Below are 23317 nucleotides of genomic sequence, written 5' to 3' on the forward strand. Positions count from 1 at the left end.
CAACAATTACTGCTCCTCTGGTCATGTGGGTCATTAACTACAATACCAACAAGAACAGAAACCAAAACAAACACTTCAAAGCTATAAACCAAGATAGAGCCAAACTAATAAGCCACGACAACAAAAGGAAACTAATTGACCAAAGCACACAAGCTAAAACAAGTCAACAGCTTCTTTTACCACTCAGGTCTTCTGGGGCAGAGATACTTGTATCCCGTAGCAACAAAGAGATATACCAAGCTGGCAGGAGGAGCAAAGCATGTGTCACCCCATCCTGAAGTCCGCCATGCCTCCTGTCTTGTCAGTCTCTCACTGTCGTAGGCAAGTGCACTGCATCAGTCCTCCACAGAGCCCCTGCTGGAGGTCACCACGCTGCTCTTTCACCTAAACACCACGAGTGCGAGGAGTGGCTGTCACACCAAGCCACACATGCCCTGTGACATAATAAATGTTTGGTTCAGGACAAATGTGCAAAAGAGCTTTGAGGCTCGTGTCATTAACCCTTTTCATTTTTCTCTTTTCACTGAGCTAAAGGGGTTTGGTTTTGTTTTGAATGCAGCTGTCAGTCAGTTTTGGACACCACATCAGACAAGAGGACTTGCAGCTAGAGGGGCCACCAGCATCTCTTTGGACAAAGCAGCCTACTGCTGAGCAAGATATTCAAATGGTTCACTGTAGGTGTGACCAGTATTTTTTGAGCTGGGTGTTGGTGGACTTCACCAGAACGTTGTTATTAACATCCTCTCAAGAACTTACTGAACTTTACAGTGGTGCAAAGCTGTGGAAGCTCATCCACAACTAGTAAATCTTGTCTAATAATCTGGAATATGGAATATATGGAATATATGGATTAATATGAAAGAGCAAACGAAAACAACTCGTGGTTTCTTCATTCTCACTATGAAGCATGGACAGTAAATGTATAAGCACAAGAAAAGGTTGTGCTTGAGTGCCTTTATTCACGCAGGCTGACTGTGATGTATGAGAGTCAGTATAAAATGGGTGGTGGGGGTGTGGACACAGAATCTAAGTTATTCTTCCTTAAATCTTTTATTTATAATGTCTTGTATTTCACAGATGTTTGGATTGCATTATCCCTTATAACACTCTATGTTTTTAATTGTTTCTTTGTGCAAAATATATATAATTTATATTGTGACACAGTATTGACAATATGAACAGTTCATGTCATGTGGTGGATTTGCAGCAATATATCATGGACAAAACAATATAACAGTTTCAATGCCTTGTATAGAACCTAAATATGTTTTCTTGAATGTAAAACACTAAAGAGCATGTATAATAATAGCTCAACATAGCTGTATCCACTAGAACATCTTTTGTTTCATGCTGTGTTTTCATAATGGTGTTGCTGTTATTAATTTCATGTGGCAGCCATACTGGATAAACAACAGCAACATCAACTACCTCTGGCATGGCTATGCCGAGATACTCATACGGACAGTTTTGTTTTATACTTTAGTCAGTTGTGCAACCAGATAGAGTCCTTAATTTGAGAAATGTATCTCAGATATTTTTATGGTATCTTAAAATAAATATTCCACATGTTTATAAGTGAAGGATTTAATAAACTATGATTGTCACAGCCTGCTCTGCCCCTCTCCTGCTTTGCTGCTCAGCCCCACCCTCATTAGCTTAACAGCTTTCACCTGCTCACCATCTTCAATCAAGCCAGAATGAATGCAGCTTTACTCCACTCGTTCTTTTCCAGATCGTCTTTGCGCTCATGCCTGACTCTGTAGCTCTCGATCCTGTATTGTTTACCTGCACTCTAAAAAGTGTTACATGGAGCTGTTCATTCAAACTAATAACTAGGAATAAAAACGGCCAAAAGTTATTGATTTTATTGTGGAAAACATTTATTTTGAATTTACAGACATGAAGTTTGATTTGTACTGAACTAAATTTACGTCAAAAGAACCCAAATCAAAAATTTTGATTTAGTTCAAATTATTATTATTTTCTTCATATCCTGTAAGTAACATATTTGTTTTGAGTCGCTTAAGACTTGCGCATGCGAATTGTGAACTACAAGGTCACTACATGCCGCCATTTCACATCGTGGACATCGTCTACAAAGGAAGTGAGTAAAGCAGTCGCTACTAATTAAAGTTTTAGTGGTCTGCGTTGTTAAAATTGCAAAGAAGAGCACGTGTCTAGTTTTCCAGCCCAGCTATAAATGGGACAATAGCCGTCATGAATTTAGTTAGCAGTGGCTAGAATTTACCAGTAATGTTATGCCCAATACAGCTTATAACGTTTTTATGAGTATCGGCGACGTAAGCCGGTCAAAAGCCATTGCTAGCCACATTATTACTATCCAAGCATTTCGATAGTAATAATAAAAGTTAGTCTGGATTTTTTTTCTTGGCAGTTTTTAAATGTTCTCTCGGCCCCTAGGCCCCTGGCCTTTAAAGCGGCAATTGTCAGAACCGGAAAGGAAATACATTCCATTTGTAGCGCCGTGGGCCAATATCAACCTCATTTATAGTCTATGATATCAACGACAGCCTCCTGTGCTTTGCTGTAAGTTACCGAACAGAAAAACCTGTGAGCAGGGGAGCGGGGGTTAGTGGTTAGCATCATGATTAGCATCCGCGGCCAGCGTTAGCGCCGCTAATGCTAGCCGCAGTTAGCATGGAGGTGGCTCTCCATTACCGCTCGCAAACTTGTTACCACTCGATGCTTTAGTGTCCGCCCGCAGCTCCAGCGCTTCACTGACTTTTTTCGGTTCCTTTGCGGTGATACTTAGAGAAAGATAAATGGAGACGCACTTGCACTGGCTAACATCTGAGACAGCTAGTGAGGCGTATACTGGCCTACATCGCAAAAAACAGTTAACAAGTGCAGAACTGACAGAAAAAGGAAAAAAAAAATCTGTAATCCAGCAAGAGTAGGTGTAGGTAGATTATTGGACATGTGGCTGGTTTACTACTTTATTTAATTTGATATTTTATCCATATTTTGCAGTGACTATATTATCTTAATTTCTGTATTATGTGATCTTCAGAGAGTAGTAATTGCGTATTTCATTCTTTTTTCTTTCAGAACCACAAAATCTTTCTGTTCCTTCAGTTGGCTGTAGCCTGTGTCCATCTATCATCCAACCCAAAAAGGTAATATTCTGCATTGACACTGCACATGATCTCTTTAACCATTTCATCACCCTGTATACTAGACCCTCACTCATTTATACTTTTTAATAGCAGCAGATGGGCTACTTAAAAAATAAATAAAAATAAAAAAATATTTTAATTTTTTTAGTTCTGTTGATTGAATCATCTGCAAGGGAATTTACAATTGTTTCCCTTGTTTTCACAGTTATCGAATGTGGAAATGCAAAGACTGCACTCATTTTCAGAACAATCCGAGCTACTAAAACATTATCGCATTGACCACCGATTTCATAGTAGGCGCCGCCCTTATCCATGCATCCATGCTAATTGCCCCTGTTCATCCAAGACATGGAATGGTCTACAAGAACAACAAATCATAACTAAAACACAGCTAAATGGGAAATCATTGTTTTATAATTGTTTAGACCATACACTCTAATGGGACCTAAATGACTTTTAGGGGTATTTATAGTGTTTTAAGAATTCTAACTTTTGATATTGTTCTTTTGAATGCTTGTGCCAAGTTTGTCTTGTCAATTAAAAAAAATGCTTCCTCACTTACAGATCAATGCAGAGTTTCTGCGGGTTACTGCAGTTCCCTTGCTAGCGAGATTCATGGCCCAGCTGGACAAGCACTCCACGCAGCTACTGAAGATTATCAGAAAGAAGGGAGGATCAACCAAAGCAAAAACGGCCACCATCCTGGAGTTTCTTGATCAGGTATGATGTACAGAATTAACTACTGACAAGTTATTTTAGCCCTTGTCTGATGCAGATAGGTCTCCTTACCATACTTGGCAAATGCTGTGTCTTTTTAACCTCTTAATAACAAATTTTTCTGCCTCCTGTTGAAAAATGGCATACCCTAAATAAATGGGGTATATCTTCACAATTACAAGGGTTGTATGAATAGCTTGTAGCAAACTCACGTATATTTGTCACAGGTAACAAGTGTCAGAATCCATGTTAGTGTTTCAGAGAAAATGAATCTGAAATGCAGCAGAAAATGTGAATTTCAGTTCTAACCTAGAAAAAAATTAAGTGTAAATAATCCTTTAATCATGGTTAGGGATGAGACAATTACAGATTTTGATGGTGTGATTATTTTACGATTAATTAATCGCAACGTTTTTAATTGATTAACTGCAAGTACGATTAATCGTCTCATCCCTAATCATGATATAGTAGCCTAAATTAAAAAGAAATTGTTCATGTAAAATCAGTTCAGTGTAAAAGTAGATGGTTAAAATGTGAAGCTGAGCATTTTTAAAAACAAGTACAGCTATGCCTAAGCCAACTAAATGTGCCATTTTGGCATATTTTTGTACGTAGCTCTCAGGTACCAGTGCGAAAAACGAATTGTGTTTTATTGAGATAGATAGATCGATCTATCTATCTATCTATCTATCTATCTATATATCTATATATCTCAATCTGGTTATTCATTCCATAAAACACAACTATTTCACTAGTCCAGGATTGTGGTAGAGCTGGGAATTCAGAAACTTGCCTATCCTCCATATCCACAGTAAAAATAAATGTCACTGTCCCTACAGGATGCCGATGTTGATGTTAGAAGGGAGTGTGTCCTCAAACTCCTCATCATCTACCTGGGAGAACGTGTTGAGGACCTGATAAAAGAATACATGGTATGTCCAACACAAGATGTAGTTTTGTAATAATCCTCGAGGAAGTTTGACTGCTCTGCCATTGGATTTGATGGTTAATCATTAGTTGTTCATTTCGAAATTTTGTTCTAAATTTTACTTCAGATGTCCGAGAAAGATTCTGAAGCTGAGCAAGAGCTTAGGAGTACCACCATGGCGGTCTTCGTATTAAGAGAGAACTCAAGCCTTCTACAACAGCCCAAAGAGACTGGGATCATCATTGATGGTGTGGAAGTCCTCAGTGAGTTACCTTCTGTGGCAACTGGAGTGGTAATGCTCTTCGGACTCTGTTATGCTCTTAACATGGAATATCCACAGGGGCTCAGGTTCACCTTTGAGGCTCTTCAGAAGATCCTGATGGAGCCTGGTTCAAACAAGATGAGCTCCAAAATTCGCAAGCTAGATAGTGAACTCCACACTGAACAGTAGTGTGTGGAATGTGTAGATGTGCTTGTGTGTTTGCAGCGACCACAGTGGTTGCAGCTTAACATGTGTATTTATCTTGAGGTAGAATGTACCACAAACTGTTAGTGAGCATTTGATAAGAGGGAGAACACCACTTGCAATTTGTTGCACCTAGCCATGGGTGCTGTAACCATTTATGGCTGTTATATTGTTAGGCTTTGAGTAAGTGTTTTAAATCTGTTAGTTTGTGGGTCAACACTGCTTTGAGAAAGCAATATTTCATTTAATTACATTTCATATGCCTGTGTGTAGGCTTGCTACAATGTGTTTGTCTTGGTTAATTTTTCTGGTTAATTTGCATTGTAGACAGTGTTTTTTAATTTTTTTATCTGACTTGCACTTGTTAACGTCATTACAGTTAATGTCTATTCTGAAAAAACTTCAGATACCATGTTTACAAAGACTCCTTTTAAAGGGGGTTCGTGTTTTAATGATAAATATATTTAGAGTAATCTGTTGGCCAAGTGTCTTTTTGTGTAGAGTTTATAAGATGGGGAAATAAAATTTATTTTTGAAGTCAAATAAAATGTGAGATAGTTTGATTATACATAAATTAACATGTGTCAATGTAAATATGTTAAGTCTGTTAAATCAAATCAAATGAATTGGCTTGGTTCAATTTCAATTCAATAGTTTGGTTCAGGAACTAAAATGTTAAGAAAATAATTTGGATCAAGGCAAAAAAAATTAAGGTTGGTCCAAATAAAGAATTATTGTTTACATCAACATAAAATAATCGGGTCAGTGGAAGTCTTAAAGTTTAGTTTCTGTGAAGTCAAATAATTTAGATGTGATATTTGGACATCATTTTTTTTAGTTTAAGGGGGGTTATACTTTTTTCAGTGTGGTATCGACCCAACAAGCCTCCGATCTTCGCCTCTCATCTCTGTTCCTTGTCTACCTGTGGCTGGTTGGTTCTCGGCCTATTCCTGCTCCACCAAGAGGCCCACCCACCATACATATATCTATCCATCCATTTTCTACCGCTCATCCTGTTAAGGGTCAAGAGGGGCAGAAGCCTACCCCAGCAGCTTTCGGTTGAGAGGTGGGGTTCATCCTGGGCGGGTCGTCAGTCCACCACAGGGCCAACACATAGAGACAGACAAGCATTGGCTCTCACAGCCACACCTACAGTCAATTTAGAGTATTAAAGCCTTGACCCTCCACATCCACTATAGCTGTCCTTTTAAGCCCTGGTACTTGTCAGCCTTCTCGTGATCCTTCTTCCTGATGTTGGCATCAGCTGGTATCACATCTATCACCACTGCCCTCTTCTGCTGTTTGTCCACCAGTACTATGTCTGGTTGGTTTGTCAGTCTGAAAGATGAAGTCACACACCACCTTAGCCCTGTTGTTCTCAACTCCAAGTATATTTTGTTCCAGCATCCCATTTGTCATCAGATTGCCCTCCTGACTCAGACCTTGTTGTTCTGTGTTACTTCTTCATTTAGAAGCTCTTTTGTCCTCGTTACCTGTATTAATGACACCTGTTTGAACTTGTTATCTGTATAAAAGACACCTGTACACACACTTAAAACAGTCAGACTGCAACCTCTCCACCATGGCCAAGACCAAAGAGCTGACACCAGGGATGAGACTGTACATTTGCACAAGACTGGGGTGAGCCAGTCTACAATAGGCAAGCGGCTTGGTGAGAAGAGATCAACTGTCCAGGCCATCTCGATGACCCAGAGGAGGATTGGGAGAATGTCATGTGGTCAGATGAGACCAAAATGGAACTCCTTACTATAAACACCAATCGCCGCGTTTGGGGGGGGGGAATGCTGAGTTGCATCCCAAGAACACCATCCCACTGTGGAGCCTGGGGGTGGAAACATTCTGCTTTCGGGCTGCTTTTCTGCAAAGGGGACAGGGTGACTGTTCCAAATTAAGGAAAGCATGACTGGGGCCATGTATTGTTAGATTTTAGGCAAACACCTCCTTCCATCAGTGAGAGCACTGAGGTTGAAATGTGGCTTGATCTTCCAGTATGACAATGATCCCAAACCCACCACCTGGGCAATGAAGGAGTGGCTACGCAAAAAGCATTTCAAGGTTCTGGAGTGGCCTAGCCAGTCTCCTGACCTCAGTCCAATAGAGAATCTGTGGAGGGAGTTGAAAGTCTGTGTTGCCCAGTGACAGCTGCTAAACATCCCAGCTCTTGAGAAGATCTGCTTTAAGGAATGTGCCAAACTACCAGCTACAGTGTGTAGACCTGGTGAAGACCTACAGGAAGTGTTGGACCTTTATTGCTCAAATACTTATTTTCTGACACAAATTCTTTGAAAATCATACAATTTGAATTCCTGGATTTCTTTTATTACATTCTGTCTCTCACAGTTGAAGACCAATGATCAACATTACAGACCTCTTATCTTTTTAAGTGGGACAACTTATAGAATCGGTGGCTGCCAAATACTTTTTTGCCCAACTCTATGTATAGATGGCTGATGAGCCCCTAATTGCGCCTCATGGTGGACAGGCGACCTGTCCTCTCACTCAATGTCAGCTGGGATAGGCTCCAAGCCCCACCCCTCCACCCCGTCGACCCTTAACAGACAAGCGGTATAGAAAATGGATGGCTAGATGAAGCTTATTTTTGATAGCGCCTTCTGGTGTTGGAGAGATAACTAACATGATATATCTTTGGCTAAATTCAGACCAAATCTAATGCTTGGTGGAGACTCAGGTTCTCTCAGGTATTTGTAGGTGGATGAAGTGTTTTAGCTATGGGGGTGTGGGCCAAAGCTGTACTGCAGGACAGAAAAGTTGAACCACTGTCAACTTTTGGAGAAACACAACATGAAAGAAAGACTGACCACCCAAGCTGTACAAATCTGCTCAAGGGTAGTGCAAAGATCTGTGTGTGCCAATGTTTTGCTATGTGAGGTGAGATTTCTTACTGTGCTCATATGAGTGGTAAGGAATGAATATTAGGTGGAGGTATTACCTTGTTAAATAATCAGAATGAGCAGACAACCACAATAATATGAAATAACCCCATTAATTCTGATGAGGGGTTGTGGAGTGATGGAGGGTTCCTGCAAGATGATCAAGAGGAACCATGAGGAATAGCACCAATGTTAAATGGGAAGGGACATGATGGAAGGACAGAGGGCAAGAATGTGAATATGCTACAGTGGGAAGCAGGAGGACAGAGGAAAGGCTGGACCAGGGGCAGAAGACCTGAGGGGAGAATCCTCGTAGAGGGAGAGGGCCTTGCCACTCTCAGCACCTGAGGGGAGTTTCCTCATACAGTAGTTGAATACACTAATGGACAGGTGAGTCCTGTATTTGATTGGCTAAATAAACAAGCACAGACTGAGTATTCAATGTAAAGTCAAATCATAAAAAAAGCTTGGGATACTAATAAATGATAATCATGCGTGCAATTGCTCAGAATGTTAAAAAAAATGCGCTGCTAATATTTAAAGTTTGAATTAAAAAAATACCTTGAAGTTATTGACTGAATAAACAAGCAAATATGAATGTGAGAAAACAAACCAGTGAGGATCCATTACCATATACATACAATGGTTATAACTGTTGAATCTTATGATAGTGAAGAAAGGGGACCAACATCTTTTCAAGCCATCTGGAATTTTTGATATTTAAGTTGATCTTAAATGTTTTTATATCAAATAGAATTCAGATCACTCTGAAGGATACTGAGAATGTGTTTTGCGGTTAAAGAGAATTATGTGTTTTTATACCTGAAAATCCAATTTGTTCTTTCTCCCTGTGAAACAAAGTATGTACTAATACCAAACAACTGTTGGAAGTAGCGGTCACATGACTGCTGCAGGAAGATACCCTCCGAAGGCAAGCACAGGCTGGATAATTGCCGCAGTCCCTCAGATGTGTTTAGCAGTGCATTCCGTTTACACTGTTTACTTGTCTCAAGAGTACTTTGGGACTACTGTAGCCAGAACTGACAAACGAAACGCCCACCGACATGGGAACTCCTTTACTTGATCAACATCAGAGGAACCTGAATTCACAAACCAAGATGGCCGCTTTTTGCATTAGTCACATGAATGTTTTGAAAATATACAGTTTTTATCATGTTTATATCTGACTTTGTCACATTCATTCAGTCGTAAACACAGTAGTGATCATATTTTAGCTAAAGACACGTTGGCCAACTGGAGTCTATCCCAGCTGACATTGGGCGAGAGGCGGGGTTCACCCTGGATGGATCACCAGTCCGTCGCAGGGTCATCGGGAGCAATTAGGGGATCAGTGTCTTGCTGAGGGACACTTGGACATGGTCACCCGGGGAAGTGGGGATTGAACCAGCAACTCTTCGGTTGCTAAATGGCTCTACCACTGAGCCATGCTGCCCCAGGGTGAGTAGTTTATTTCCATTCAATTTTAATTTGCAAATGTTATTGACATGTGTTGCCTTAATCATTTTGAAAATTATTTATTGGTGAGATTTCAATGTGTACGTTTTCTTTATTGTAGACACAGGAAACCACTCAACCCAATCAATCTTGCCCAATGAGTGAAAAACAAATCATGCAGGATGGATCTTGTCTCACGCCCAGTCCTTTCACGTATCAGCAGAGTCAGTGATTTCAGCCAGTAAGGTCCTGATAGCCACCTGTTCGTCATCTCCAGCTGCTGCAGAATGCTGCCATGGTGGAGTGTTTTTGGGAGCTGGAACTCACTGATTACTGTTAGAAGATACTTTACGATTTGGGTTAAATTGGATCATATTGTGGATAATAATATAATTTCTCTCTTCTGTCCCTCAGCTGCTCTGCCTCAACTCTCAGGGATTTGTGGAGTTTACTGGGGGTTTTAAGCTTAACACTGCTTGCTGCTGAAGTGACGGCCTGCAAGTTGTTCTTGACAGGAAACACGAAAAATGCAGAGGCAAAAAGCACTTTGCCCTCAGTTTGATCTGGACTTTAAGGAGATTAATGTGGGGTGTTCATATTTCAGTGGCAGTTCAAGTAATTGAAGATCTTCTTGCAGACATACAAATAGGAATACTGTGACCAATGGTTGCGGAAAGTGTGAAATGGAGAGAAGTCAGTATCTAATTTGGGGTCTCAGTTTTGGGAAATACTAGTGAATGAATAAAACCACCCCTGTGGATTCAGAGGAAAGGCTTCTGGCAGAGGTGACTGAAAAATGAGAGGATGAGATGCCAGACACGAAAAAAGTCCATGGCTTCCTCCAAGGAGAGTACGAGGGCGAGAGGAGGACCTTACTTATAAAGGGAAGATATAGCCATTACTCTGGGACACAAAGCTTTGATAGAATTGTGGGTATTGAGAAGGGAGACACAGGTGGACAAAAGTATGTGTTAGTGTTCAACAGGTGAAACATACTGAGGTTGTTAATTAATCAATATGTACCACAAATTTGGGAGATGACTCCAGTGGCTGTCCTGGAACTCAGGAGCGTGTCAGAGTCGCAGAGCGACAGCATTCATTCCTGGGATCATGTCGCTATGGACTCAGTATTTGCAAGTGATTTTGATAACTTAGTTTTTATTTGCAAAACATGTCCAATGACAAAATTTCATAACCAATGTGTCGCCTGGTTCTGAGTAGCTATTGGGCTAGAGCAGCCATAGTTAGCATTAAGCTCCACTGGAGTACTCAACAATGACTACAACAGGAAGAGTCATTAAGAATTATAATTTAGAATCCTGATAAAATCAAAACAATTATTTATGTCATTTGTGAAGACATTTAATATAAATATGAAATATTCATGCAGAAGCTGATGCTCTTTTGAATTAACAGTTTTGTTTGTAATTAATTATTTTTTGCTAATTCATTTTCGGTGTGTCAAACAGCTATAGCAGTGTTTGCTGCAGTCCATAAAGCAGTAATAAACTGGACACCTGCTGTATGTTGAAGTGAAAAGGTTGTGTGAATTCCCTCAGCATCACAAGGATGAAAGCTTCCAAGTAAGAAGTGACTAAACTCAAATTGAACTGGTTAATTAGGTATTTGTGATTGTGGTACTTGTGAGTACCAGTTATGTGAAATAGGTCATAATTATGTCACTGCTACTCAAAATAAATTGTGTCTGGGTGATGTGTTGTGCTTATGCAAACATTTACAAAGACAAATGGAATCGAGCTACAAGTCCAGTATTGATCCACTGCTCTGCATCCAGCTTGTCAAGCCTTTATTTTTCCTATTCTTTGGGTCATTTGATGTCTTTATTATTCAGGAGCACTGGAGCAGAAACAGGACTTTTGTATAAAGAGTGGCGGAGTGACGTGCAGAGAAGGGCCACAGATGAGAGTCAGATCCAGGACAGCTGAAGAGGACTAAGCCTCAGTGCATGAGGTGGATGTTTTGGCAAGTGAGCTGCAGGCCGCCATTACCCAGTCTCTCTGTTCTACCAATTACCACAGAAGCCGCATGTACATTCGACCTTTTCACAGCCTGTTGTGTTACTTTGATGTTTCAAATGGATTTTGAAGAAGAGTTCTTACATAATTTGGGGGTGACTGAAATCCTGTGAAATCAAGTGTCTCAACTCCACTACAGATGGACTCTGCTTGAGGCCAGAGATGACGCACCTTTAAGACATCAGATTCGAGGACGCTGATTGGCTGAACTGATGTTACATGTGCACACCTTGTGTTGTCAGTATCTGGCAGCTGTTGTGCTGCACTGATGGGAGAGAAGCTAAAACTAGATACATCTTAGCCAAAATACTGATTTATTTTATAGGTCACTGCATGGATTGAACCAGTGACCCTTCAGTTGCTTGACGGGCACTCAATGTCTGAGCCATGCTGCCTGCATTTTAAACAGTACAATTTAAAATGTATTTTTTGTTTTGAAAAGAAAATATATATATATATATCAATCAAGTGGAATTTGGGAATTGAAAATATTGTAATATAGTGCAGTAATGATATTGTAAAGTGAAATTTGCTAATGATACTGCTAATTAAAGTACAGTAATGACACTCATTTACAGAAACCTTTTGCAGTGTTGTTTGATCGTTTGTCAGGTGTGCAACAACGCCAAATTAATCTCCAATCAAATGATAATGTTGCTCTCTCTACTTGCCAATAACTTTATTATATAAACTTTAAAACTGTTACTACAGTATGTTAACTCTCAGATGGCTCTGTCTGCTCTTTCCGAAGGTGTATTTATTTAATGAAGATGAATTTTGATTCTAACTTTGTGCAAGTTTACCATCACAGTTGCTTCAATGCACTCATGTCACGTGATGCATGCAGAAGCTTCTCGGCCTCTAGATGCTTTACTTTCTATTTACCTATGCAGGTTCTAATTAAATCAAAAATGTGTTTCTTCAGGTCTCTGGAGTTCTTCTAGAGAAACAAAACCCCTTCTTCCAAAAATATTCTCTCATTTGATGTTTGGATGACTGTAATCCATAATTCCCATAAGTCTTCTTCACCATTGCCACATCTCCAAACTAATTCAATGCCATTTCATTAACTCATCCTCATTTTCAAGCTGATATAATGCAGATACACAGCATTACTAGGACTCCCTTCTTACTTTCCCCAACTCACCAACCCTAAAATAGTTTTGTTATGTGTATTTGTACAAAGAGAGCAACAGTAACTCATACTGTCCTGTTACTGCTATCAAATTATACCCATCACTCCCTGTAATACAGTTTGAGATGATATGAGCCAAGAAACAGGTTATTGTAGCCCTAGAAAGTGATAAGAAAGCCCCTTTATTAGGAACCAGTGATAATGTTTGCATCTATCAGCCAAGCAGACGAAGAGATTAGAGAAGTGAATTCTTGATAGCTAAACAACGCTGGCTGTCTGTGAGTCCAGAGGGTGAGCGGCAGTCCTCCTGCATCATTAACCTACTTTGTTGTGAAGACCTGCTGCATTGTGAGGTTGTGTTTTTGGCATGGCGTGTTATCAGTAGTGATGGGGAGACTGATTGCAGCTACACAAGGGGGAGGAAATTTCTACAGCCCATCTATCACAGGCTCAGATAAACAGATGGAAGACTGTCGGCAGAACAGGCTGAGCACACTGCCTCCCCTGCTGCCTATTAAAGCTAAGGCTTCAGTGGATGTGGTGAAGAGTTAAAGATGCACTCTAGGCAAGGTTCTTTTTTATTTTAAAATGCCTTTAATAATTCACACATCACTGCTTTCAATCCTCATGTAATAAATTCACTGTATATATTACACATAGATTCTGAAGATAATGACACAAGCACACATTTAAATGAAGATTCAGCTGTAAAATGTCCTCTAATTGGTTGATTTAATGTCAATTAAGGACTGAGCTACTTTCACCTTACATTCTTTCCTCACTGTTCATAAACATAGGGGCATCCTCTCTGTACAGTGGCACTAAAACCTGTGACAGACACCTGGCAAACATCTCCTCTGAGAAAAGAAGATAAACTGGTACATATTTCAAAAAAGTTATACATTATACATCAACTTTGTGTCACTTGTCTAAATTTGTTTTCAAGTGTCTAACTCATCCTGTCAGGTGCCATTATGTGAGCCTCTCCGGCCTCAAGAGACACTAATGATTTCGTTGATGTGTCAGGTGTACACCTGGTTAACATGGCCGTCGTTCAATCAGGCCTCATGCTCAAACGCTTCTGTGAGGCTCTCACACAAAGGCTGTAGCAACTGAGTGTCACTATGTCTGAGGACAGAAATCTTAAAGGTCATTTTCTGCACTCCTGTTTAATGAGGTAATACAGCTCTCTGGGGTCTGGCCCATTCAGATTATCATGCATCCTGGTAAACTGGTAGTCCCTGATGTTTCAGCGCTGTTCCAAATGTAAAAATGCTGTATTATTTGTAATACTCCCACAGCACTGGAGAGGCACTGTGACCCAGATGACTGAGAACCTTACAAATATCCTCCAAATGTGCAGTTTCTGTGTCACATTCATAAACTGTAACTGTTACAATTAGAGGATGTGTGTTTGCACAGCTGCTAACATGCAGCAAGTTAGCAAATGCGAAGTGCTCTTTTCCCCCCATCTCTCACTATTTGGCTTGATCTCATAGCATTGCGTATAAATAACACACCACTTTTAAGGATGTTGTGCGTGCTATGTCTACGTGTTCTTAACCTTCTGCAGGTGAGGTAACACCCCACACACTTTATGGCAAATAATGTGCTCGCACAATGATGTCATTTGTGACATTTGTGATGTCATTTATGACAACTGTAACAACCTGGCAGCAAAGTTTAAAGAAACATCTTCAACCATGAAGGACACTGAGGTGTGTTTCTGAAAACATTTTGTGAAAGAGGCCATGCAGAAACAGAATCTTCACTCATATTTATGATAATCATTGTTTAATGAATGTCTCACAAACCAATCACGTCACGTTAGTTTTGATTCGGTTCAATATATATGATTCGTACTGGCAGCACTCACTGGTAGTAGTGGGATTTTGTCTGTCTCTCGCTTAGTGACCTGCACATCATTAAAATATAGTCAGAGCTGCAATCATTGCAATGAAATATGCATTCAGAGTACTTTTGATTATTCTTCTTTTTAGCAGAAAATCCAGTATCTTATGATCATGTGACCACACTACGTTTCAGGTCTTTCAGGCACAAAAAAACTTTTGTTCGTGTCAGTCTGTTTGCAAAATTCTGTAAACTACACGGTGCTTCATATCCACACAACCTGCAACAAAAATATCCAAACTGATGTGTGTCGAAAATCTGCCAGAGCCTATTTCTCCTCCACCTCAGCCTCTCCAGTAGGCATCATGTGTTATAAGCTGTTCTGTGAAAGGTTCAGCCTGAATATTGGAGAAATGTTCATGAGGAAAACATGCATGCATGCGTAAATCAAGAGTATCGACTATGTGATAACACCACAGGTAATGTGTGTGTGTGTGTGTGTGTGTGTGTTTGTGTGTGTGTTTGTGTGTGTGTGTCCGGGGGCATCTTAATTGTTGCACAGTGAGTAAACACATAAGTCAATGATAAGTATGCACTTAAATCTGGAAACACTGGTATGTTGTTATTAAGTCCCTTAATAGCCTAGAAGAACTAAAAATGTGTGTGTGCGTGTGTGTCCAAGCAGCATTCTCTCCCATCAGCACACACCTACACATGCTGACACAACCCAACATGTTCTTACTTAGTTGCTGTATCTGGAACTGATTGTAACTGTGGCCGAGGTAATTATGCCCTGCAAGTTTGTAGATTGGGACCTTGATTGAGTGTTGGCACAACTGGAGGAAGGGAGCCTGGCAAGATGGCACATAATAAGCACATGCAGCACAGTGCCAACTTTAAAACAACTGGCCGTGGAAATTCAGCGTTCAGTGCTGATGAATGTGTGTGTTTGTGTATGTGTGTTTGTGTTTGTGTGTGTGTGTGTGTGTGTGTGTGGGGGGGGGGGGGGTCAGCATGCAGAGATGATTCATGAATCCAGCCAGTGACTCACCTTAAGAACAACGGAGGACAATGACAGAATATTGCAGTTATGGAACTAACAACCTACTCTGCTGTAAATTACAAGAGATTTTCCATCCCAGCATGTGTTCATTTCCTCATGCTGCAATTACCGTAAGTGACTTTCTTGACTAAATCATCCATAACCTTTATGTCCTTCTGCAACCCTTCTTGGAAAGTGCTCAGTTCCATTAGCACCGGACCTTTGCCTGGGGAACTTTTAGACGTATTTTAAGAATTTTGTGTATGTCAAAGGGGAAAAAAAGTCAAGCTCAGCCATGAAAAGGTTAACTACCCCACTTAGCATTCTGAACAGCTTCAGCTTCATCCTGTGATTCAATCTGTCTTTAAATCACCAGCCGCACCATCTCTGCAACATGGGATGTGAGGACATCAATAAGCCATCTACAGCTGCATCGGGTTAGGCTGCTGAATTGATCATTGTTATCCTGATGGCCATGTGCCATCGGCACTAAAAGGCCAGATCTATGTAATGGAAGTGGTTTTCAGATTAGGCAGGATTTAGTTGTCTGTTCTGCATACTGTGGCAGATATACACGTGGTTACTGACCTGCCATTACGTATTTAGGCCTGAGTAGTAAATCTGTCCTGTTTCGTCTTGAATCATCCTGAAACAGATTCTCAGATTTGACAATAATGACAAATAATACACTGTGACAAAACTGCAGTGTTTTCATATTGGAGATGGAATATTCTGATACTGTCATGAGAGTGTGAGTGGCCTGATAATTCAAGGCCAGCAGTTTGCTTAGAAGTGGAGAAACCCTAGCGCCTCACACACATAATGAGCAGCAACACAGAAAAAAGTCCAGAATTTTGCTGCTGGAGGATGAAGTGTTGTGCATTTATTAGTTTTGATGTTACAGACAGAGGTTATTGATGATGAAGATGATGAGGAACAACATTAATTTACATTTGAATGTGTGATGCACCATCAGCATTTAAACCGATCTGCTGTCTGCTTGTTTGCCAACACTAAGTTGCAGTGACAACAGTCACACCAAGACTGCAGGCTGAGGTTTTCAATCTAAAAACTGCATTTTCAGGTGATCATTAAGATAAGTGGACTTAAACAAGCTAGACGAGGTCAAAACCCGCATCTGTCTGAACCGTGTGGATGATGTCATTTCCTGAAATGTTCCCCTGCAGTTTCTGAGGGTCCCCCTATCAGGGTTGCTGTTGTGTGCTGCAAGCCCACATGGAGCATGATGGGGTTGGGTTGATGAAGCAATCCAACCTGATTTGACCAGGCATTCCTGATCAAACATGAATCAATGTTCTGTTACTGCAGCGCCTGTTTCTGTCCTCAAGTGTCTTTGCCACGGCCACCATCTTGGTACTGCGGCATGGCATCAACACGTACGTCACTTATTGCTAATTCTTTTGAACAAGCAGCAACCAGTGAGGATCTTGGAATCAATTCATATGGAATCAATCACACCTGTGGCAGCACCTCCAACTGCAGTTTGATTCCAGGGTGACTCCATCAGGTCAGTGTTTTTGAGGGGGACAGCAAAGCTTTTCTCCAGAGGTGAGCTGATTTATTAGAACGTGCCAATTTATCAACAGTTCAGCACATATTAAGCTTCTGAAGACAGGTGAGAGGAAATCATAAATATCTGGGGTTTTACTGTGGGAGCACCCACCTAAAGATCTGAAATCCATGTAACAAGTTCAGTATGTTTACAACTTTCAGAGTTGACTAAATGGGACCTAAACCTACTCCTGCCTTATGCACTGTTGGGGTTAGGCCTCACACGGGGCACCAAAATGTTGGGGTTAGGCCTCACACGGAGTGCCAAAATGTTGGGGCTCATAAAGGGGGAGAGGATTGGCGATATCTTGAATTTAACTATAAAGAAAATAAATCAATTAAATATGATTATTACAATATAATCTATTAACGGGGCACCACCCTGGAATCAGGGAACAGCCAATTGTTCAAATTGTCAAATTTGCTTGGCCAAATTCAACAGCTATTGAATCAATTAAAATTAAACAATTAATTATTTAATTAAAATCAATTGCTATCAGGTCTATTCAGTCTCAGTCAAATAGAAGGTGTGATTCCGAGCGCTGACCCAATCAAACCAGCAATCAAAGTTCAATCCACACACAATAAAACCAGGAGTCGAATTGTTGCAAAATATAACACATTTATTATCACAATATTAATTTTACAATTAACACAGCAATAATCAATAGGTATATCTTCACAATTACTGACTACTATCTAACATCTACTTCTATCAAGGGTGTGTGCGTGTGTGAGAGAGAGAGAGAGTGCATGTGCGCACCTGAGCGGGTCAGGGTAACTGACGCAAAATGGCGGACTAGGACGAATAGAGCCAAGATGGCCGCCCTGACTTCCGCTGAGTAGGAAGAGGGGGGGCACGGAGGCTGCAGAGTCTTAGTCGCATGTGTGGAGGTGTGAAGATTCGGAGCAGAGTGGGGGAGGAAAGGAAAGATCTAACCTTGCTGTAGATCCAGATTAAATGGCGCCGACAAAGACAAAGAGCTCGCTCCCGCTCGCCGTGTGCGCGCGTACAGGTTTCGACCTAGTCTGGTACGTGCGCTTCTACAGACAAGGTTACAGCTCCTTCGACCTCATAGACGGCCACCGATCATGAACCCAGCTCGGTTGTGGAAACCAAACAGTGATAACTCTTGATGATCAGAGCTGAGGGCCCAGCGGCCCGTCTGATACAACAGAGTTAACACAGCACAGTGACACAGTGACAGTGATACAGTGATGAGAGCTCGGCGGCTCTTCACTTGCAGCGTTTACTGTTACACTCTTGACTACCATCTCTGCCCAGACACATTGATGCCTTACTATCGTTGCTCCGCTCCGAGGCGGAGATGGAGGTGGCGCTTGCAGAGGGTCCGTTCCTTGGCTCGGATACGTGCCTCCGCGGTTGACCGGGTCGGGGAATTGTCCTGAGCAACATGTCCCGGCGAAACTTGCGTCCTTCTGCAGGGTAGAGGAGAACAGCGGGTGCGGGCTGTCTACTTTGGATCCAAAACAAAGTCAAAAAGAAAAAAGAAGGGATACGCAAATTCTCCGTGCTTGGGGATGAGGAGAACCGCGGTCACGTGACTAAATTGAAAGTGGAAGTCTGTGGACTTAACTTGTCCCGCGAGTTGTAGACTGCTGCTCCACGAACAAGAGAGAGGAGCAAGAAGGAAGGGAGACATGTGGTGGTTGCTCCGTTTCGGCAAACGCCACTTGGTGAAGTTAGCGTACCTGGGAAGAAGCGAAGTCTTTCGGCAGTACGTCTGGTTTTATAAGTCAACCGCTGATGATGACGTTGCGGGGACATCCTGGGCTCTCAGCCAATTAGTGGTGGGTTTCCCCCTTTGAAGAGGATTGCCACACCTCAACCTAGTGGCTGGCGGGAAAGTTTTTATTGGTCTTTGTTCTGTCCCATCTCCACGTGGAACAGAGGGAGGAAGAAAATGGTGGTCGTCAGCACCATTGTATGAATCAAAGTCAATGTTAAAATAGAATTAAATCTGAAGCTAAAATTAAACCCATAAAGATACAGTAAATATTCTAGAACCATTATAACCTTCTGCAGTTAACACTTGCAAAATAATAAGTTAAAGTTACATATTATTATCATTACCTCAAAATGTCATGTAACACCTGGATTCCCTGTGTGTCCCATTGATAAGGGTGAGCCTGGTGTCACGTTAAGTGTTTCCCATCAGTGATGTCGAAGCTGGTGTGCCTGGGCTGTGGCTGCCATCTGGGACCTTGCACCAGTAAGAACTGCTTCATCAGAATCCAGTTAAGTTCCAAGGCACCTTGATTGTTGTGAAAGTGTCGGTCAGACGTGAGTGGCAGTGTTGCTGGATCGCCTGCGTCCTGCCTTCACCACTCCAGCTGCAAAACGCATCACAAAATTAGATTTTAGCTTCCGTTCACTCAATATTTTATTAATAATAACAACATGAATTTACACATTATCCTTCTTTAAGATTGTGTCTCAACGACTAACAGAGTTCCTCCTGAAGAACGCCTACATAGACACCTCTGTCCAAAAGGGGGGAGTTCCGGGAGTGCCTGGGTGCTTGGAGCATACAGGAGTGGTGACGCAGCTGATCCGGGAGGCAAGGGAAAGCAAAGGAGACTTGGCAACCCTCTGGCTTGACTTAACCAATGCCTACGGCTCTATCCCACACAAGCTTGTTGAAACAGCACTGACGAGACATCACGTTCCTGAGAAGATCTGCAACCTCATCATGGACTATTACAACGACTTCAGTGCAAGAGTCTCCTCAGGCCAAGTAACATCTGCCTGGCACCGCCTGGAGAAGGGCATAATCACCGGCTGTACCATCTCGGTGTCACTCTTCTCCTTGGCCATGAACATGATTGTTAAGTCGGCGGAGGTAGAATGCAGAGGGCCCAAGTCAAGATCTGGGACCCGGCAGCCGCCCATAAGAGCTTTTATGGACGACTTAACAGTGATGACTACATCTGTGCCTGGGTGCAGGTGGCTCCTTCAGGGGCTTGAGCAGCTTATCTCATGGGCGAAGATGAGCTTCAAGCCAGCAAAGTCAAGGTCTCTGGTCCTGAAAAAAGGTAAAGTGGCCGATCAGTTCTGCTTTACATTGGGAGGGACCAAGATTCCAACAGTGACAGAAAAACCTGTCAAGAGCCTGGGTAAAATCTTTGACAGCTCCCTGAAGGATGCAGCAGCAGTTCAGCAGACCAAGAGTGACCTGTCTTCTTGGCTCACAGCCATCGACAAATCCGGTCTCCCAGGAAAGTTCAAGGCCTGGATGTACCAGCACGGAGTCCTGCCTAGAATACTCTGGCCCCTGTTAGTCTACGAGGTACCCATGACAACGGTAGAGGCACTAGAGAAGACCATCAGCCAATTTCTCAGGAGATGGCTGGGGCTCCCTCGGTCCTTAAGCAGCATCGCCCTGTATGGCCATTCCACCAAGCTGCACCTCCTGTTCAGTGGACTAACAGAGGAGTTCAAAGTCACCCGCTCCAGAGAGGTGATGATGTACAGAGACTCAGCAGATGTCAAGGTGACCTCGGCGGGAATTCTTGTCAAGACCGGGAGGAAGTGGCAGGCTCAAGAAGCTGTTAGCAGAGCGGAGGCAAGGCTGAGGCATAAAACCTTGGTTGGAACCGTGGCAATGGGGAGGGCAGGCCTTGGTAGCTTTCCCAAGCCACGCTACGACCACGCTCATGGAAAGGAGAAGCGCCAACTGGTCCAAGAGGAGATACGTGCTGAGGTGGAGGAAGAACGCTGCAGCAAGATGGTCGGCATGTCCAAGCAAGGGGCGTGGAATAGGTGGGAGCATGCAGAACCCCGCAAACTCACCTGGGCAGAGCTCTGGAGAGCTGAACCTCTGCGCACAAAGTTCCTCATTCAATCAGTCTACAACGTCCTCCCAAGCCCGGCCAACCTGCACACCTGGGGCCTGGCAGATACGCCTGAGTGCAAGTTGTGCCAGAGGAGGGGCACCATGGAGCACATTCTGAGCTGCTGCCCAAAGGCGTTAGGAGAGGGGCGGTATCGCTGGCGCCACGACCAAGTTCTTAAATCCTTGGCGGATTCCATCTGCACAGCGATACAGAACAGCAAGACCCAGGTCGCCCCGAAGCAGTCAATCACTTTCGTTAAAGCGGGGCAGAAAGCAAAACACCAGCCCAACTCCTCAGGAGGACTCCTCGCTACCGCCCGTGACTGGCAGCTCCAAGTTGACCTGGGAAGGCAACTCAAGTTCCCAGCTAACATAGCTACCACTTCACTCCGCCCAGATATGGTGTTAACATCGGAGTCCACCAAGCAAGTGGTCCTGCTGGAACTAACTGTCCCCTGGGAGGACCGGATTGATGAGGCCAATGAGCGCAAGAGGGCCAAATACTCTGAGCTCACCACAGAGTGCCGGAGCAATGGCTGGAGAGCCCGCTGCGAGCCAGTCGAAATCGGGTGCAGAGGATTCGCAGGACATTCACTCCAGAGAGTGCTCAAACTCCTTGGAGTTAGAGGACTGCAGTTGAGGAGAGCCACCAAGAACATCCTCGAGGCCGCAGAAAAGGCCTCGCGGTGGCTGTGGATCCGTAGGGGGGATCCGTGGTGCGCTACTTGGACACAAGCCAGGGACTGATCACCCCCGGCTGGGTCGCCCGGGCGAGGGTGTATGATTATTAAAGACCCGAAACACCCTGTGACCCCGGGTTAATCACTGATGACGTGTCCAAGTATCACCGTAAGGTGTATTCAAGTTCTTATCAAGGTTATAAAGCGATTTACATTGAATAAAATACAAAATCAGCATTACAACAATAAAAAAGATTAAAAAGATAAAGTCACAGAATAAAACTATGAAATAAAATATGATGAAGTAGAGAACATAAACCAGCACATATCAAATGAGGGTGGTCAATAAAATTTTAAAATCAGGGGGGTAAAGCTGCCAGCTAACATGGGAAATATGTGCTCATAATTTTTAGTACCTGGTAAAATTTGGGCTGCAGTACTCTGTACCAGTATGACCTGGACACCAGCAGAAAGAGCATTACAACCGTCCAAACGAGAGAAAATAAAAGCAAGAATAATCTTATTTTAAATAAAAGATTTTTCTGAGTCGGAAGAAGCACGACTCAACTTTATTCCTGTGGAGGGAACAAAGTTTATTCCTGTGAACCACACTGATGAAGCTTACCAGGCCAGAGGCTGGCCATGATTTCTCATTTTTTATTATGAACTTGTAAATGATCAGCAGCATCCAGCATTTGATATCAGTGAGTTTTGTGTGTGTGTGTGTGTGTGTGTGTGTGTGTGTGTGTGTGTGTGTGTGTGATTTACACTGTATAGTATTGATGCACTTCAGAAGTCTTCTGTCACTTCTGTCAGCCTCTATGAGCACAATTACTGTTCTTCAGGGTCTGGTTGGATTTAGGGACCCACACTGCTGGAGGTTACAGTGACTGATGATGATTAGGGTCAGGGGACCTTTACAGTCATGGTTACAGTAGTAACAGTCTAGTTCAGCAGGCGGTGAGGGCACAGGCATGCCAGTGGGGGATTATTTTAGTCATCAGTCTTCTCCCTCCTCCAAGCTCCAGGACCCAGAGGTCACTGCAGGCGGATCAATGCGGTGGTTCTCCGGGGGCCCGTGTCACTGCACCGGTCTGACCTAGGAGCACTTTAGGTGGGCAGACGAGGCAGGTGGTTGCACAGCTGTCTAGGCTGGTTACTGTCATTTGGTTTTTATAGTTTAAGTAACCGTATGAGAGTGAGCGAGTGACAACAAACAAAAAACAGATAAATGCATTCACCGAATTACTTTTAAGCTTTCAAATCACTGCATCTATGAAAATGTGTGTTTTCTCAGCCTTTTCTCTGAAAATGTCAGTTTTTAATTAAATCAACCATCATTCAAGTTTTCAGAAAAAATGGACTGACAATGGAATGTGTTCTCTTTCTTTTTTAATGCAAATAGAGACTCTGCTTTTTCTTCAGTTTTGTTCAGTTCTTTTTTTTATAATCATTGCACAAAATATTCTTAGGGTCTTAAAAGATTAGTGGAAAAAGTTCAAAAATGCTGGTGGTGGCTGGCAACTTAA

The 23317-nt window shown here is 42.4% G+C and overlaps 1 protein-coding gene and 1 pseudogene across 1 annotated transcript; both read left to right on the forward strand.

The window, feature by feature from the left end:
• The first annotated feature begins 1838 nt into the window (after positions 1 to 1838).
• LOC147242051 (uncharacterized) lies at positions 1839 to 5759 on the forward strand. The gene is made up of 5 exons (XM_086191787.1): positions 1839 to 2104; positions 3070 to 3137; positions 3702 to 3857; positions 4694 to 4786; positions 4910 to 5759. The coding sequence occupies exons 1-5, from the start codon at positions 2065 to 2067 to the stop codon at positions 5231 to 5233; spliced, it is 681 nt and encodes a 226-aa protein (XP_086047913.1). The 5' UTR covers positions 1839 to 2064; the 3' UTR covers positions 5234 to 5759.
• Positions 5760 to 19695: 13936 nt separating this feature from the next.
• On the forward strand, positions 19696 to 21892 carry LOC147242052 (uncharacterized; annotated as a pseudogene).
• Positions 21893 to 23317: the final 1425 nt, after the last annotated feature.

The sequence above is a fragment of the Aulostomus chinensis genome, chromosome 21, assembly GCF_037954235.1.
Source record: "Aulostomus chinensis isolate RoL2024-O1b breed Wild chromosome 21, RoL_Achi_v1.0, whole genome shotgun sequence".
Classification (NCBI taxonomy): Eukaryota; Metazoa; Chordata; class Actinopteri; order Syngnathiformes; family Aulostomidae; genus Aulostomus; species Aulostomus chinensis.